At 38.4% G+C, this 19668-nt stretch overlaps 1 protein-coding gene and 1 long non-coding RNA gene across 18 annotated transcripts in view; one reads left to right on the forward strand and one right to left on the reverse strand.

Annotated features, from left to right (window-relative positions):
- The window catches only part of LOC134758841 (uncharacterized), a 330244-nt gene that overhangs the window by 51452 nt on the left and 259124 nt on the right, over positions 1 to 19668 (reverse strand). For 9 of the 17 annotated variants that reach the window (XR_010134489.1, XR_010134465.1, XR_010134462.1 and 6 more), the window contains exon 1: positions 6579 to 7689. The exons of the other annotated variants lie outside the window; for them this stretch is intronic. Coding sequence is in view for 2 of the 9 variants with exons in the window: in XM_063708186.1 (XP_063564256.1) it covers positions 6579 to 6722 (144 nt within the window). In the remaining 7 variants the exon portion in view is untranslated. Of the gene's footprint in view, positions 1 to 6578; positions 7690 to 19668 lie in introns of those variants that run through there. 17 annotated transcript variants of the gene reach the window in all.
- Positions 3155 to 7774, forward strand: LOC109027670 (uncharacterized). The gene is made up of 3 exons (XR_002006697.3): positions 3155 to 3514; positions 3609 to 3655; positions 7685 to 7774. It is a non-coding gene; the product is annotated as an uncharacterized lncRNA (long non-coding RNA).

Here is a 19668-nt window from a genome sequence, read left to right on the forward strand (position 1 = left end):
TCATTGCCTCCTAACCTCCCAACCACTTTCCCAAAATGGGAACCACAACGTGGAATTTGGATTGTGAGTAGTCCCTGATCCTCTTGTTGACAAGGTTTAGGAAGGAAACAGAGGGAGGATCTGTGATTCTGTTCTTTCAGTAGAAGGTGAAAGTAGTTTTTTAAGATATTTCATAGGCATTATCTTATCTGAGCCTTGCAACAATAACCCAGTGAAGACAAAAAGCAACTTTTATAATCTGCCCTTCTCCATTCAGTTAAAGAAACTCACAGCTAAAAAGAGTTCTGAGAATTTTCTAAAATCACTCAACTAGTGAGGAACCAGCCTGGCCTTCTACTACAAAAGGTAGTGATGCTTTCACCACCTCTTCCTACTTCTTGGTTCACTGATGATGGTTCTATGCTATTAAGATGGAAACTATTTATTGGGTACATTATGGGTCCAACAGGCTTTTGTGAACTGGGCTGACCTGGGGAAGTAACCATCAAACATGACTTTGTTTCATCGGAAAAATTTGTTCTGGGTTCTAAGCAGCTGATTTACATACAATATTTTAGTACACAGCTCATTTTAAATTGAGGACTGCCTGTACTAAGCTTCTAACTTCTAAGGATAGAAAGATAGTCCCTTTTATTTTTCCTGTTCTGCTTTTGGAAACTACCAACAAGGGTGCCAATTAGCACCAGATGGGACAGGGACTGTGTGATGTGGAACTCCGACCACTGGGAACTGGAACAAGTCCACTAATGTATTAAGCAATCAAAGAGCCAGAAGTTGGGCAGGCTTCAAATTTGGCACAATGTAAAGTTCGGATCTGTAAAGGCCCAGCTTTATACACAGAATCTGTCCCTTCTTGACTCACTGCCTATGAAGACTAGCAAGGGGAATGGGAATTTAGAACTCTAATACCTTCAAGCCTGTAGACTTTTATTTGCATATTGCCTTTCACTCTGTATCTTTTCTCCATTTTGAACTTGAGTAAATCTTTATGGAATAATTAAGAGGAGGTGTAAATGCTTGTTTATCTTGGAAACTTGGATTTTAAGTCTATAATTCTTACTTAGCTGCCTTTACTTTCTGGATATCTTGATTTTTTAAATAATAACTTTGCATATGTCCAAAGTCAAAGTTAAGAGTAGAAATGAAACATCAGTTAACTCAAACTCAAAGGTAATTGAGATTTAAATGGTATGTGTTTACTAAAAACATAGATAAGTGAAGCAACATGGGAATTTCTATCGATATTATTCAGATAAATGTCTATTTTCTTCTCCCCGTTTAGCCAGCCACGTGCCTTCAATGCAAATTTAGCTTGCTGAGTTTTGTCACTTACCACTCATGCTGTAATACATTAGCTTTCCCAGGCAGTGATCTAAATCACCTTGAAGACTGTTGAATACAAGATAAATTGAACACAATTTTGCCTCAGCTTCATACAGCCTGTATTTAATAGAAATGAAGTTAGGTTTTGCCTATAAAATGAATGTCTTAGATCTGAGCACTACTTTCCAATTTTTTTTCTTATTATGGCACATATGGAAAATGATATTATTTAGTAGTGCTCACTGGTCTCAAGAGATAGATAAGGTAGCCCATGGCTAGGGAAAAGTGACTGAGGGCTCGAGGTACCCCAGATTCTGCCCAGCCAAAATAGGGCTGGGGGATCAATACCTCGACACACCTGGATTAGTAGCACAATGTGTTCACATCTACCACTGGGAACACCAGATTGGAAGCTCTGTAGTAAAAGATATTTAAGGACTATTTGGAGATTCTATGACTTCTTTATAGTATAATTTACTGGGACTTGACCACCGATGTGTGATTTGGGTATTATGGTTCAAAACTTTCTAAATCATAAACTGATCCCAGAATGTTTGATGCTTGGTTAACAGCATGGAAAGGCCCCTAATGCTGGGATGACCAACTGTCCCAATTTGACCAAGAATGAGGGGTTTCCCATGACATGAGACTGTCAGTGCTAAAACCAGGGCAGTCCTGTATAAACCAGGGCAGTTATCTCCTACCTACACTGTATTAAAATCCTTTATTAAGGAAACAAAGAAAAGAGAATCCAGGGTTTCTGCTTTCAGGGCTTGATGTTTGTTGTAGTCTTTCTTCCCCGGCCATTGGAACCAGAGGCAGCACCCCTGTGAATTGGTCATAGAGTCCAGGTCATCTATGGTTTAAAAAGCAGAAGGCTATGATTTTTCTTATAAAATGTTTTCCTTTGTAGAGTTGTTTTTGCCAGTTCCAAGAGGAAATAGTGGGCTGAAATCAAGAGGCATGACTGGATGACTAGTACTAAGCAAATGATTCGTGCAAAGATTTCACTGGAAACATTCAGACTCATAACAATAGTAGTTCTGACATGACTACCTCTTGCCTGAGAAACTCATAAACTCATAAACATGGCCTCTAGGCTATACTTTTTTTTTCAGCAGCTGCTGGTTCTTTAATTTAATTATAAGTTACAAGTAAGCTTCTTAAAGAGGCCATGTGTGTACCAAACAGTGTTCAGAGGACACTCTGTTCACAAATTTTATGACAGTCAGCACTGTTGGAATTACATGTTCTAATATGAGGTGGGTGGACTGGTGTGGGAGAAATAAGAGCCACCATTCTCCTCCTCCCCCACCCAGACTTAAACCAAAATTGTTTTTGAGGTTCAAAAATATTCACATGACAGCTTTCTATGTTCGACTGGGGCAGACTAAACTGCAATGCCAAGAAAATGGTTCCTTCTAGCTTTAAGTCTAATACAGATGTCACAGGACCTGAGAGGTGCTTCAGTGCTGGGTCCTCGCTCTCACGCAGAGCTCCTGTTTCATTATGAACATTTATTATGCACTTACTTATGTGCACAGAACTAGGCTTTGCACTGAATGAGAAATGCGTAAGGTAACAATCTTTGCCCTCAATGTACACACCATGTCTTGAGGGAAAAGCCATCAAAGCGAGTAAGTAATTTTTACACAAAGCAGAATAAAAGAATAGAAATGTAAAAACATAAAAAAGGAAGAAATGGCATGTGAGCTGGTGGTATTTGGCAGGGTTCACCATGTCAGTGAAAGGGGTGAAATTTGAAGTTCTAGAAACACACAACAGGAAGTTTTTTTCTCTTGCCGTTACCCACCAAGACTAACATACTCTTGCTTCTCTGAGATCCATGTCACACAGAAGCCTCTTTTCTGAATGAACGTTGACTTTGAAGTCAGACAGATTTGAGTTTGAATTCCACCTCTGTCAGGCATGAACTGTGTGACTCTGGGAAAATTAGTGTCTCTAAATTGATTTTCTACGTTATAAAAGAGAATAACCAAAACCAGCTTTATAAATGTAGAAGAGGTAAGATATGTAAAATTACCTCATACAGATCTACAAATTGGGCAATTTATGAGAGAGAGGGAGAACTACGTGTAGTGGGAAGACTTGTACTGTACTCTCTCATGGTGTATGATAGCCCCCAGCTCTTTCATTATTAGAGAAACCAACAATACATTTTAAACTTACGGTAAGTTAGATTCATTAGAATCTCAGATTCTAAGAATGAAATCCTTAGAATTGAATTAGACTCATTGTTTTCGTATTAATGTCTTTTTCTGCAGGAGATGGTGGAGTTAAAGATGCATGAAGGAAGGAAGGGAGAAGATGTGTAAGTATGTGAACAGCCAAAACCTGACAAAAAAGAATGAATATAGTTCAGAAGAAAATGCATGTTTCATGTCCTATCTTCCAGTAAAAACTAGTACATATTTATCTTTTACATGTGTTTTATTATATCTTTGGTTACTGATATTTGGTCAAATGTAAACAAAATACTCATTGGATATACCAAGCATCACTTACAATGATGCAGCTTTATTCTTGTGGAGAAATTGTTGGAGGGAATTGCAATATGGTTTTGCAATGTGTGTAACATTTTGGCACATACTAGTGATAATTTTCAATGATTTTTCCCCTTCATGAATATATTCCAGATATTAATTTGAGACTCTAATATGAGGAGACCAACTTAGGTAACCCAGTGGTTCAGGGTTAGCAAGTTGGATGTGATTATCTCCAAAAGTCAACTCCCCTCTCCCGCCTCCTTTAGCCATCTTTTCCACTGCTTATTTCTTCTTACCATTAGTAATATTTTTTCCCTAATACCTATTTCAGCTCTTCTTCCTCAATAACTAGCTGTCTTCAGTAAAGGAAAAAAACCACACTCCCTTTTAAACTACAAAGATAGTATCTTTCCCCCACTTTTAGACTCAAATAAGAAGAGGAGCCGTACAAGGGGTAGAGCTTGGTAGATGACAGAAGAGGTGCAGAGGAAGAAAAGAGAAAGGCAAGCATGGTCTCTGTTTCCCTCCTTTTCTTGGCCCACATACTTTTTTCTCCTCCAAGCTCCTGACTAATTACAAATTCACTGTGGGAGGCTGTTGTGCTTTCCACCTGGTTTCCATTGCATGGGAAGGAGATCAGTGCCCAAAACACATTTCAGTGCCTGACATGGAAATGCCAAGAGTTGAGATACCCTACTGAGCAATATTGTTAGATAAGCAACAAGTCACATCTCTATCAAGTCATTTTTTAAAAAATATCTACATCAATTTCCTTTTGCTAGATGAGTCAAATGCTCTCAACTCTAGTTCTGTCATACTTGGCAGAGTAACACTACATGTTTTTTTTCTGGTTAAGAATTCTGTGATCTTCAGCAAATTTGCTTGTTCTATCACTGGCTCCATTTCTTTGGGATTTTTCTCAAAATTATCACAATGTTCACTGCCCTTAGTTTCAATGTTGGGTACAATAGGTCTATTAGTTTTATCCAATGCTAAAATTTCTTTTTAAAAACTTCTGGGAAATTAACTACTGAATACATCAAATGTGTGGAGAAGGTAACCTACATCCATTTATTCATTTGTTTATTCATTTAGACAACAATATTTAGTTAGCTCCTACTATGTAACGAGCACTGTATGGGCAGTGGGGATACAGCAATGAAGAAAAAGAAAAAAAATTAAAAGACAAAATCCTCTGTATCATGAGTTTTACGATAAATATTCTGTGATGAGAGAGACAAAATACATAACATAATAAACAATTGTATTACATAATATTTCAGAGAACAATACTTAGGATAACAGAGATGAAAGGTGCTGGATGACAAGAGTATGATTTTATACAGGATGATCATGGGTATCTGAGAAGGTGATATTGAGGAAAGAATTAAAAGAGGTTAAAGAGCAAACCAAATGGATAGAAAGGAATACTACTACAGGCAAAGACCCTGAAGTGGAACATGGTTATGAGATGATACCAGGTGCACTGGCTGACCATATTATCTTGGGCTGTATAGAGTCAGAAACATGATTTTACCACAGCACTTGAAAATCAAGCTAATAAAACATGTTCAAATAAAATATTACTCTATTTCCTTCGTGTTAGGCTCAGAAAAATTTTACGCTAAGTGAGATCAGCGTTCCCTCCTTTCAGACATATCCGTTGATACTACAAAACACTGTAAACAATATAACTACAGAGCAGGTGTTATCAATGTTCAAAAACATGAATGTTGTTTTCCATTGTAATACAATGAATACACACTGAGTTGTTTGCTTTTGGAAAAAAGTAAATGTTGGAATACATTCTATAAACATGGTTTAAGTTATGTTATAAAGTTACACTTTATAGGCAGTTTTACTGGTCTTATAGCCATCAGCCAAAAGTCTCAGGTGCTTAGGTCGGTGGAAAAATAAGCTACTGTCTGTAGAGTTTTCAATAAAACAGTCAAAAAAGAAGTTGATGTTAAAGAAAAACTAACATAGAAACTAATATTATTTTAGAGATCCATTTTTTTCTGTTTTACTTTATATTATTCACATTAAAATACTTTATAGGTTTATTTCTCTCAAAGGATTTAGGTTTTTTCCAAAACGTCAACTCAGTCTTCAAAGTTGGGTTTAAATTAAGATTGAGAAAAATATTTTTTAAACTCTTGCAATTTCTAATTATTTTTAATCATGTCTTTGACATTTTGCTTATCTATATTTAAAAAAAAAACTCAATTCTTCCACCTAACAAAAAACTACTTGTACCCAAAAGCTATTGAAATAAAATTTTCTTAAAAAATCTCAAAAAAGACATTAACGATAGCAGAAAGGGACTCTTGAATCACCAACAGAAGGAAAACTTACATTTTCAAAGGAGGCTACAAGTAAAACTGATATAGTCATCTTTTTCCAAAACATAGTAGGAGAATAAATTGCAAATAATTAAATTGGGTTTCTAGGCTGAATGATAACTTTTGAGAGCTGACATCTGATCACTGAGCTCACCTATTCAAATAAACGTAGTATTAGTTGGTCTGTTTTTCTTTCATTATATTTAAAGCTAGGAAAATCTAGATGGAATAACCAGTCTCTCTCACTGACAACTTTGTATTTTTCTGCTGCAAAGGAGCTCAATTTTCTTTACTCATTTTTTCTGTGTTTAAACAAACTCTAAATAAGCTTTATATTTTGAAACATTTATGTACACACAGCCTTATACACCTAACCCAAAAGAAGATAAAGTTAAATTTTAGTAACCTGAAGTTCTTCACTGAAGCCAACATGGAATGCCTCCTTCTTCTCCCACAGCAATGTCACGAGGAGAATGACAGCCTCCACACAATCTGTCCCAAAAGTCTTCTCATCCCTCCACTTCATGAGCCTTACTCCTCTAAGTACCATGTTCTTACAGTTTCACAAGGGAGCTGGCTCATTTACTGAAGGAAATCCACACAAGCATGACATTAGCATGTCACTTTTAACACGATAATCCTCACTAGGGTTTCTCTGGGACAATTACCAAAATGTTCTCCGAGAATAAAGCAGGAAGATCATGAGAGCAGACTGGAGAGTGTGATGACTGAACCAGTAAAATCATGCTAGAGAAAGAGGACCAAAGAGAAAAGTGCACATCAACAGCAAACACTCTCATTCACTTAGACCAATCATCGTGGAGGCTGAAGGACTTTCTGGGTTTGGTCTCAAGGAAGACTGGAGAAATTAAGGCTGGTAGGCACCTGTTTTAGCTAACTAGATACAAACTTGTAAAAATGTTAAACCAAAAAAAAAAAAAAAAATGAGTCTTCCTCCACTGCAACCCCAGGCCACATTCACAGAAATAACTACTGTTCACTATAATAGTAGCGACATTTATAGAATATTGGTATTCTATGCCCATACAAAGAGGACATGTGTTTGTGTGTGTAAAACATACAAGATACGTAAATGAATATATATAATTCATGTATATGGGTTCCTATATATTCATCTGTTATCTATCTATCTATCTATCTATCTATCTATCTATCTATCTATCTATAGATGTGAAGTATACCCATACTACCCATTGCTAGTATTATTCTAAAATGACTATCTCAGAGTTTGTACACATTCTTCTGTGAATTATCTGTATTGCACTGGAAGGACTGATGGTGAGGGAAAAGGTATCTAAGATAAGGAGCAAATACAGAATTGGGTTTTTCTCCCTTGGGAAGGGGCTGAAGAAATTAATATTGAGAAAATTTCAGAGGATATGATTTCTTAAGAGATAGAAAGTAAAAGCATATATCAGGGGAGAGGAGCAAAACTAATATCTGTGGCTTAGAAATGAAATTGTGGCCTTTGCTGATCTCTCTACTGCTCAGGATGCAGGCACATCACCAAAGACAAGAGATCCAGACTTCCAGGAGTGAAACAACAGAAAACAACCAGTGGCTCACCGTGACACTGGAAATGGCTGTGAAGAACGCAGAATGCTGAGAGTCAACTGTCCAGTGGATGAACATGAGAAAGAACTAAGACAACCCCTCGATTTCCTAAATATGCCAAAGGAAAGCCTCCCTTGGGGAATGGCTGATGCTTGGAATATAGATGGCATGTATACTTATTTACTTTACAAACTGGGGTCAGTTTGACATTATATGATAAGCTGTAAGGAGAAGAAATCTTCTTACCTCTCTACATTCCTAATTTGGCTGTAAATGTGGTGTGCTGCAGGCAAGTCACATTGGCACGTGAGAGCAGACTGTTAAATTCTCAGAAATTTTGTAAACCAGTTGTTAAACACAGGCATCATTAAAAATTAAAGTATATAAACTTTCAAATAAATAAATTTTATCAAAAACAAAAATATATTTTTCAAAACTCAACACTTCCTAATTATTATCATTTCACTATCATCTATGCTCTTGAAGTTATTTTTATCTATTCTGTGGGCATAATGGAAACAATATGTCCAGCTCACTTTCCAACTTTTCCCTTAGTTGCATCACACTGATAGCTTGAGATCAGCTAAGGTAGAGGTATTCATATCACAAAAATTGGCAAACACTGCAAATCAGGACTTCATTTGTCTTGTTGACTGTCTACACCACTAGTTCTCAACCAAGGTGACGTTTGCCCCTCCAATGCCTAACATTTGGCAATGTCTCGATAAATTTTTGGTTCTTCCAACGGGGGATTACTACTAGTATCTAGTGGGTAGAGACCATGGATGCTGCTAAATACCCTATAATTCACAGGACAACTGTATTAATCTGTTCTCACATTGCTAATAAAGACATACCAGAGACTGGGTTACTTATAAAGGAAAGAGGCTTAATTGATTCACCGTTTCACACGGCTGGGAGAACTCACAATCATGGAAGAAGGTGAGTGAGGAGCAAAGTCACACCTTACATGGCTGCAGGCAAGGCAGCGTGTGCAGGGGAACTCCCATTTATAAAACCATCAGATCTCATGAGACTTATTCCCTACCATGAGCACAGTATGGGGGAAACTGCCCTTATGATTCAATTATCTCCATCTGCCCTGCCCTTGACACATGGGAATTATTACAATTCAAGTTGTGATTTGGGTGGGAACACAGACAAACCATATCAACAACCTCCCATAACAAAGAATTATTCGGCCCCAAATGGCAGTAGTGCTAAGGTTGAGAAACCCTGGTCTAGACCTAATAAAGTGATATGGAAAATATTAATAGTGCAGATTAAAGTATCATATCTGTACTGGTTACATTGGTTTATGTCTGCCCTCCTTTCCTATCATCACAGACAACTTTAGCTAGCCTTCTGTCTTCAGAATTTTCCAGGCAAAGGCAGGTATAACTTCCTCAATTCTCAAATATCCCCAAGCCTAACAGAACCCACCTCAGGTGGAGTGATCTCTCACCATGCTTCACTCCTGTACCGCAATAGTATCTGACCCATGACTCCATCTGTTGTTCTTGGGGCCCTTTCTGACTTACTTGGTGGAGGGAGCAACATTAACATTCTCTTCTTCTATGAATTACCTCCAAATACAGCCTCCTCTAATTAAATCTCTATCTTCTACCTTCTATTCTGTATTCTGGAATTAGCTAGTAGGATATGGGTCTCAGAACTAGCTTTGCTATCACATGGTAAATCTTGAAAGTTTATGTTAGGAGTGTGCATACTTAGAACTCACTGCTCTCAGCTTTGAGGCTTCATCTGAAACTTTAAATAACAGAAAAATTCTAAGGCAACAACCTATTATATATACTTGAAGAGTCCCATTGCAGGAGCTGGACAAAAGCAGGCTCTGTTTATAGAAAACCATTGATCAAAACTGAAACAAGTCTGATGTTCACTGTGAAACTACATAGTGGACCACAAACAGGGCCTCTAAGGTTGTGCAACTCCACCTGGGAGTGGCTGATGGGGTTCAAACTCTTCAAAGTTCCAAAGGGATTCTCTGGCCTTCAGTATTTGGACAGAAAGACATTGTGCAGATAGAAGGCCCATGGATAGAAACCAACTAGGCATTGTGGGTTGAGTTCACTTACTGGAAAATTTAGGCACACAGATTCAGTGATTCTAATAGGCCAATCAATCATCCACAAGAGTAAGAACTTCACACTGGCAGAGGCTAAGTCTGGATGACCTGTTCCATGAGGTCACCTCCCCTTGCCTTCTCCCATGCATTGTCATGGAGCTCCAATAACAGCCTCATGCTCCATCCACCTCAGTCCACACAGAGGTCTCTAACAGCCAAATGTTAGTTTTCTTTGAAGAACCTTAAAAAATGGCTATTTGCACAAGCTTTTAAAGTCTGGCAAAATCAAATAATTGAAATAGTAGAGAATAAAGTGAGTGGATTCAAAAAATCCACATGCCCCAAAAAAGAAATTCCATGAGTGAATAATCTGAGAAAATGAAAACCAGAACTAAACAAGTAAACATGTTCTTCTTCCTTGTATCCAAAATTTAAGTAGATTGTCACTTTCTTCCAGAAGGCACTTCACATAGTAGCCTTTGGTAACTGCTGACTTTACAGAGAGATTTATTGGAGGTAGGAAAGCTGTAGTCACTGCCTTGCCAAAGCAGTAAACATAAGGGATTTACTTTCGATAACAATTTACTTTTATATTTTTAAAAATACTTCAGGAAGAACGTACATTCGAAGAATATTTATGGAAATGAGTATAAGATGCTAATTATAAGTTTGGGAACTTAAAAGATACCACATATTAAACACAAAATTACTGTCAAAAATTGTCCTACATGGTGGAACTGTATAACCATAAGTCATTGTAAGTTAAAAACTACCTTATTCCTTGTTACAATAACAAACAGGGACTCAACAGACATATAAATTTCTTCTTATATGGTGATTACCTGTCACTCCTTTGCCTTCCTCTGAAGGTGTAAAAGAAACAAGGCTGGGCGCGGTGGCTCACACCTGTAATCCCAGCACTTTGGGAGGCCAAGGTGGGCAGATCACGAGGTCAGGAGATAGAGACCATCCTGGCTAACACAGTGAAACTCTGTCTCTACTAAAATTACAAAAAATTAGCCGGGCATGGTGGCGGGCGCCTGTAGTCCCAGCTACTCGGGAGGCTGAGGCAGGAGAATGGCAAATAAGTTTTTATCAGAGTTATTCCAAAATGGAATGAGTATGGAATATTATTCAGCAATAAAAAGGAATGAAGGACTAATGCATGCTACAACACAGATAAACTACGAAGTGAAAGAAACCAGGTACGAAAGGCCATATGCTCTATGATTCCATTTACATAAAAGATCCGGAATGGACAAATCCATAGAGAGAGAATGCAGATTGGTTTTCGCCAGGAGCTGGGGAGAGGGGAAAAGGGGAGAACCCGCTTAAAGGGTAAAGGGTTTAGGAATGATGGAAATGTTTTGGAACTGGATAGCAGTGGTGGTGGCACAGTGCTGTGAATGGACTAAACACCACTGAATTGTTCACTTTCAAATGGTTAATTTAGAAATAAGAGAGGAGAAATAACAACAAAAAAGTTGAATGAGTAGTCACAGGATTCCCAAGTTCCCTAGCAATTAAGTTGTTTTCTTCAGCATAGGCCAGAAGTTCACTCAATACAGACACGGTGACAGATATAAAGTCAAGGTTTAGACTAGAGAAACTCAAGATTCCTTCTAGTTTGAAACTATGATAGTCTGTGATGATTTGTCATGATCTCCAGAGCTCTTCAAATAAAAACAAAATTATCTCCTATGACCCACAAGTTCTGCATGGCCTCACTGAACAAACCCTGTGTCCCCATCGCACACACCCCTACTCATCTCATCCCACGTTGCCTCTTGTTCTAACTGTCCCGCTTTCTTTCAGTCCCTCATACATACCGTGATCCCTCCCTTTCTCCAGACCCTTGCACATGCATTTATATTCCCTACAATGCCCTCCCCTTTCTACCTGGTTAATTCTCACTCGTCCTCCAAGCATCACTCCTTCTGAGAAGATAGCTGTCACTCATTGCACCAAGATAACAAGGATCAAATATAGTGGAACCAAGAGAGGAAAAGAGAATGAAGGAAGAAGTGACTGTGGAGGCAGGATGGGCAAGACTTAATGACCTTAGGGATTAAGAATCACTGATGGGATCACAGAGGCTTTGCCAAACGCAAACTTATTTACATTTATTTGACTATTTATCATAATTTGCATCATTTACCTAGTACATCCTATTCATACTTATATACTATACATATATTATATACTAGGTATTAAAGTTTGTCTTCAACACTCTAATGTCCTTTCTTCATCTAACTGCATGCTGCTTAGAAACAAATTATATTGGGCTGGGCACAGTGGCTCATGCCTGTAATCCCAGCACTTTGGGAGGACAAGAGGGGTAGATCACCTGAGTTCAGGAGTTTGAGACCAGCCTGACCAATGTGGAGAAACCCTGTCTCTAATAAAAATACAAAATTAGCCAGGCACAGTAGTGCATGCCGGTAATCCCAGCTACTCAGGAGGCTGAGGCAGGGGAATCGCTTGAACCTGGGAGGCGGAGGTTGCAGTGAGCCGAGATCGTGCCATTGCACTCCAGCCTGGGCAACAAGAGTGAAACTCTGCCCACCCCAAAAAGAAAGAAAGAAAGAAAAAGAAACAGAAAAAGAAAGAAAAAGAAAGAAAGAAAGGAAGGAAAGAAGGAAGGAAGGAAGGAAGGAAGGAAGGAAGGAAGGAAGGAAGGAAGAAAGGAAGAAAGGAAGAAAGAAAGAAGAAAGAAAGACGGAAAGAAAGAAATCGTATTCATCTTTCTATGCTACAGTTCACCTAGCCCAAAGCCTTGTCGGTGGTCAGCATTATTTCTAAATAAATATATAATCAATGAATGAATGAATAAATTGTTGCTGTGGTTTGCTGTTTAAGTTTCCAGGTCTGTTAGCAAACCCCAGACTTGTAAAATACTTGAAGGGCTGTGTACACTCCTTCTTTGTATCTTTCTTTGTGCACTGCTAAATCTTAGGCATACGATAGGGTTCAGGACATTTCTGAGGAAGAAAGGAATGATGAGTGAATGATTTCAGGCTATCTCTCAAGGAGAATGAGGAGTTTATTCAAGCCACCACCAGTTTCTATGAGTATAATGAATGCATTCAAATGTAAGTCTACACAAAACCTATTTAGGTAAGGCAGGCAGCCACCCAACCTGGAAGGACATTAGATAGAGAGGATTATTGCTTTATCATCGGTGTCACACTCACAGCTGTGAACTCGTGTGCAGCATAGTTCTATAACCTCAGGGGGACTGTCAGCTGTGGATGCTGAAAACACAGTTCTGCCACCAACAGCCCCTTTCTATTACAATGAACGACCCTCCTGTAGTTGGTGGTTGCAGTTTCAGCCATGGTGGTAGTCAGGGTTTGTAACACATCTCTACCTTTCACTCACGCCATCTCCCCAACACATTCCCAAGTGAGAGGCAGCAGCTAGCTGTTCAACAAGGTAGTTTCCCTATAAATCTCAGCAGGAAGCAGCCTGGTCAAATGGGAAGAACACAAGATTGAGGGCCAACTCCTGCATTCTGTTCCCAAATATTTAACAACTCCATGTTGTTATATGTAACAACTCCATGGAGACTTTAGGAAAGAGGAAGGCAACTAGTGGTTTGCTGAGCACCTATTCTGTGCCAGACACTTTGTATGTCATTTATTTAATCAGCATCATAGCTTTACCTCATAGTTAACATTGCCTCTTTTTCACAGCTGGGGCAACAGAGAGGCTGAACAACTTGCCCAAGGCCAAATGTAGGATGTAATAGAGAATTTGTACCCAGTTTTTCGGGTAAACTATTTCCCTTTTCTCTGAGCCTCAATTTTACCTATAAAAGAAAGAGATTAGGTGTACATGATTTAACACCTGCATAATTTTTCTAGAAACTTTTAACCTATTCCCTGATTTGTAACCATTACCACAGGAAGTAACACTGTAGCAAGAAGTAAAATAGAAACTGTTGAAAATAGACAAAATGAAGAGATATACTAAATTGAGTTCATCTCTGAATATTGGATTGTGGACAAGGCAGGTAATCTTCATACATCAACCTTGTGTATTGAATTAAAGATATTTTTAATAAATTCAAATATAACATTTTAGTGATTCAACAAATTTTTTTTCAGATTTTAAACATTATGCTATCCTATTGTTTAGTTTGTCCAAAAGATATATGATTTATTGAAGCTATTAATGCACAAGAGTCTCACTTTTGTGCCTAGATTGAGACCTTTTAGGAAAAAGTTTGAGGACTGGTGAATGGACACTTTTCAATGCATGTCTATTAACTCCAAGGGGGAAGAAAACTACGTTATACTTATTCACTCCTATGTAAGTCAGCCTAAATAGAAGGAGATTAATGTCTTTCTCAGATGAAGGAGCTAGACAGTCCGGTAAGCTTGTTTCACTGGCACATAATAAAAATCTCTGAAGCCAAGGACCAGGCTGCTTTGCCTCTTTAGGTAAGAGAGGTGTCCTCTTCCTGAGCTCTTCCCCCATACAGAGGAAGGATGGGGATCTTCTACTTTATAAGTACCTCTTTTGGGGATTGCAAGCCAATGTCAGCTTTCAGAGACGCCAATCTGGCACTCACAGAAGAATTAAGGTCACTTAAGGAATACGTACAATAAAAAGAAGACGAAAAAAAGAAGATTTTGGAAGGCCATCAAAGACTTAAAAGAGGGCATTCCGTGGCCAGGCAGAAAATGATAAAGGATCCGGGATTTATGTGCTTAGGAGAATTGAACCACACTGTTATTACAAAGCCATAACAAAACCCTGGCTCAAGCGCCATTCTGCCTGTAAGTGCAATTTCTTAAATGGAGACTAGATTCACAGGGAAAACTATGATTTGTTTGGGATTTTGTCCCCAAAGTGTAAGAATAGCTTAGGCATTAGGTATTCCTAATTTGTTATAACTTGTGAGCAACTGGCTAAGTTGGCAGCTGTAAAGAGGCCAAGACTGCAGTGGAGTCTAATAAAAACCCTAATAAAAGTTTTAAACTAGTTCACACATCTGCAGTCTAACGGGGGGTATTACCTAATATGTGCCATCACTGCAGCAGCCCCACCCCACACCGCTGGCTACTTGCTGGAGAATGAGGGTGGGGAGGGGTATCGGTGCAACATTTCCCCCAGGCAGAAGTTACTGCTTCTTAGAGAACCACAACCATCTCCACAACCATCTTCAGATGGACCTTGAGGGGATTTATTTAAAGAAATATAGCTAATTCTCTCGGGTTCCCATAATTTGCACTTGCAAAAATTCTTTGAAAAGGGTTGAAGCACGCCTCTTCAATGTATAGATATCTTCACCAGGAGACAAGAAATTGATGTCTGGCATTTTAATGCCCCCTTGCAAAAATAATCAACTCTACCCCCAGGGCCTCAGCAGCAGCAGTTCAAAGAGTGCTCCCCTCCAAGTGCTGGGACTGCATGATTTCACTAGAGTGGAGGAAGAAGCGGGAAGCCGGTGGTAGGAGGTGGAAAGCCCAAGATTTCTTTCCATGCTTTGAAAATTAATCAAGAACCTTGAGAAAATACAAAAGGTAGAATTTTAATAAAAAATCTAAAGCTTAGTAAATTGTTGATATTAAATGCAAAAAAAAATTCTTTTCCCATTCCAGAATAAGTATTATATTTTTCTAAGAGAAAGTGTTTGCACCGTGAGCTGACATTATAATATGTTTAATTGGGTGATTCTAAAGGTTATTCTAGCACATGCATAAACCAGTCCAGCATAAGGCCGCATCATTGGCTCAGTCTCAAGAGAGGGTGCGCATGACACTTAGCTGCTAACAGTAGCAGCCTTCAAGGCCTGTGCCCACCAAGAGCACATAGATCAAGTTGGCTCTTAGAGTCTAGTCACACATTTATATTGAAAGGTAGAAAAGCCACCTTCTGGGACTTTTCCAGAGCTTCAAATAGTCTCCCTTCTCTCAGCTCATCAAGCTTAAAATGGTTTTCTTTGTTAGCTTTCAGCCACCCTTGCCTTCCAGACTAAGGAGATTTGAAACTCCTCTCCCCAGGTTATGGAAGATACAAAGGACTTTTCAGTTCACCATATTTTCCTGAAAGAAAATCTCTCTGTCTCATAAAAGCAGCCCCAAACCACACAAAAGCCTGGGGGCCGGGAGAATGAGAGAGCCCAAGCCAATTCTCCCTTCAATCACTTTAACTCAACTCGCTGCTGAGAACTGCGAGGTGTCCTGTGTCTGATGATTAGCATCAGGTGATGCCAGGGTGCCAGACAATTAGCAAAATAACCTGCCTTATTCTAAGAAGGGGACTCATGGCAATGAAATTATTGTCTTAAAAATAAATATGTTGATTAGGTCTTTGTATTTGTGTACGCACTCTCAGAAAAAGAAAAAGAGGCATGCTTCTAAAAGGGGCATTTTTGAAGAAAATACCATCCTCCTCTTGCCCAGCCCCACCACCCAAAAAATAAAGCATTATTACATTCAAATCCACTAGGGAACAACGACCAGAAGTATGTTAATTCTACTTATAATCTCTGTTCTATAGTTGTGCTTGTCATCATCTTTTTCTTTTCCTGTTCTCTAGAGGAAAACTAGAATTGCCTGAATTTGAGCTATTATTTTCTGACAATTTTAAATCACAGAACATTTCTTCTTCTGCAATGTTTTTATTTGTTCTGTTTGCACATCAAGTAGCCTGTTCCCTCTAAATAACACAGTATTTACTCTAACACAACAAGTAGCCTGGGCGAGTCCAGTTCTGTTCTCATTTGCCTTAGGGGTGTCTGAGGTACTGGCTTCAGGTTGTCTGGAAGAGACCCCATGAGGGTTCAGGAGGTCAACATCTGAACTACATCTGGGGCCTTTGGATTAGTATCTACACATTTGGGTTAAGACACCTTCAAAAAGGGATGCATGGGAGTCACTCACATTGTAGCTAGTATTATCCGCATTGAGTGAAGTAGTTGGAGTTTAAGGAGGGTCATTCACACAGGTGGTAGAAGGGCTAAGATTCAAATTCAGATCTGCTTGGTTCTAGAACCTGCACACTCAAGTCCTTCATGATACATCTCCCCTATTAGTAACATGTAACAGACCCAGAATTTCTGGCTCAATGCTCCAGAAAGCAAGGAAACTCTAGGATAAAGGGCATTCCCTTGCCTTCTCTAAGTGCAACTTGCAACTACACCCAATTTCCCCCACCCTCGGCCCTAGTGCATTTTCTAGCTAAGAGACATACATGTGTGCCTCAGAGACATGGTATCCAAAGAGGTCTGGAGCAGAGGCATTGAGCAGGTTCTTTGAGGAGGTACCTACCAGTCCACAGGTGGGAGTCAGGCAAGAGGAAGTGCAAGAGGAACTAAACCAGGCAGGAAGTGGAGCCCAGTATAGGCTGCAACAACTACATGTGGTAACGGGCCCCAGACATCATGGAGAGGAATTAATATGTATTTAAGAACACTGCCTTTCCATAATAGAAGACATTTCATTGCCAATTACCAAGAATGTCTTGAAGTGTCAGAACTGGGCTTGGATGAGGACTCTGGTCAAATAAAACTTTTCCTGGGGCTTGTTATCATTATTTTTCAGTGGCAATGGTGACTCAGGAAACAATCTTTAGAAATTTTTTTTATCACCTAGATCTGCTCAGTCGTGTCCTTCTGTTGTGATGCCGCTACTCCTGAGTTGGGCCCATGTTCTTTCCAGTTTTCTGAGGTCACTATACTGTGCTATTCAGAGGAAACAACAGATACATACCATTCTCTATTCCAGGCTACAGCTTCAGTCCCACCACTCCAGCCAGGAGGCCCTCAACCCTGGCTGCAAGTTAGGATTATAGAGAGGAGACTAAGACCAGCATGAATGTCATGGTAAAACAAAATAAACATGTCTAGTGTTCTCAGTAAAGAATGATTACAAAATATGACCTATTCACATATTTAGATAGGATTCATCTCTATACATGCCCCCAGCCTGTAACAAAACTATTAAAAATTAGTCCATGATGCATTAAGTTTTCACTAGAAAGCCAGCTATGATATATGGTACAAATGAGCAAAAGTTGAAGCTCTGAGTTCATGTAAAAGACAATTGCGTGTAATTTCTTCCACCCTCTGCCCTCCATGTCTCTCAAATGATCAGTGGGAAGCTATAATACACATTTATCCACAATTACAATGCTGTTGAAATAAAGAAAATATTGTAGAAAAAGAGCTTTTCCATTTTAAAAGTTGGAAGGTTATTTGCTTACTTCTTATCCATATATATTTAATTAGATGTGGATGCACCTGCTTGGCCATTTTGTACATAATTTGATTTTACAGTGCCTTCATAAAAATAAGAAAACAGTGGCCCCTCTGGATGACTTCTTGGCAAGAGGAAGATACTTTTTTACAGAAGAAAAAGGTGGTGCCTTCCCCCTTCTTCCAGGTAGGACTGAGCACAGCCTGGATCACATCCCCCACTCATTCCCTCCATCCAGCATTTATAGGCAGGGCTTGGAATGTGCAACCCTAAACATGTAACCCCAAAGGATCGCCCACATTCAATTCACAATTATTCTTTTACCCAGCTTTATTCTATGGAAAATCTCCAGGAAACATTTCAGAAATCGGTCATAATTTTTCAGTTGAGACTAAGTTTGGGAGGTTTCTAGCAATTAATGAGAAGAGACCAGGGATGCTAGATGCCTTACGATGTTCAGGGAAGAACCAAACTAGAAAAAATTGTTCCACACCTTCAGATTAAAAAATATATATATTTTAAACACTTTTAACTGGTACAATTACCTGAAGCTTGACCCTAATTCCTTTATAATTAAATTAAGTAATCTACTTAATAGTTTGTATATATATTAATTTTCCAAAAATGCAGCTACTGTATGAATGAAAAGAAGACTGTACATTGTTACCTTACAAAGATTTGCTCAACATTTTGGAAAATTATGCCACCAAGAGAAACTCAGGTCATAGGATTTTTGTTTCTAATACAAGATACTTGTAATTGTTTATACTAGTAGTTGTTCCATTCATGATGATTGAACATATGTATGCATATATATCTTTAGATCTTGTTTCAAAATATCAAATATAAGATAATAGCAACAAGATTCAGCTGACAATTGGAAATTGGATTATATAGCTTTGCCCATAAAAGAGAAGTTATGGAAATGCCTTCTCTCCCGATGTGTTTTTTTCTAATGAAGTAACAAAGTCATGAAGATTAAAGAAACATTTTACAAAGAAACATTTTACAAAGAAACATCATAATAAAGTTGTCAAAAGTGTGTCACATTTCCAAGGGATCTTGTCCCTGGAATACTCACAAATAGTCTTTTAATCAAAAAAAGGATGAATCTTAGCAATAGAAATGATTGCTAAATTGTGGTAAGCTACACAATATTGGAGAAAAGCTAACTTTACTAGCTATGCAAGAATTTAGTAAAATCATTATGGAAAAAATGCAAATAATTTTTTTTTACTTTTCTTTTGAGCAGTGTTACTGTGTCAAGAAGAGTTTATGGCAGTGTTGAAAAATTAGCCATGTAATGAACTGCAACAAGTAAGTTTTTATGTCAAGTATATGAAAGCATCTTGTATGATAATGAAGATTTACTGCTCATATACAAAGGATCTGCAAGGAAAAAAAGAGTAGTAGATAAACTAGTATTTTCAAAAGAACTGATCAAGTACAAAAAAAGTATGTCAGTAGTTAGAATTGTTAAAAAATGTTAAACAGAAAAATAATTTCCTTTCCAGTCATTGACTGTAACATAGAAAATGGGACCAGCTATGATTTGCCAATAAGGCTTTGTAAACAAATTAAAATACCACCGTGTTTTAGCAGTTCCTTCTATTTTTCATCAATGA

The sequence above is a fragment of the Gorilla gorilla genome, chromosome 1 (genome assembly GCF_029281585.2).
Source record: "Gorilla gorilla gorilla isolate KB3781 chromosome 1, NHGRI_mGorGor1-v2.1_pri, whole genome shotgun sequence".
Classification (NCBI taxonomy): Eukaryota; Metazoa; Chordata; class Mammalia; order Primates; family Hominidae; genus Gorilla; species Gorilla gorilla.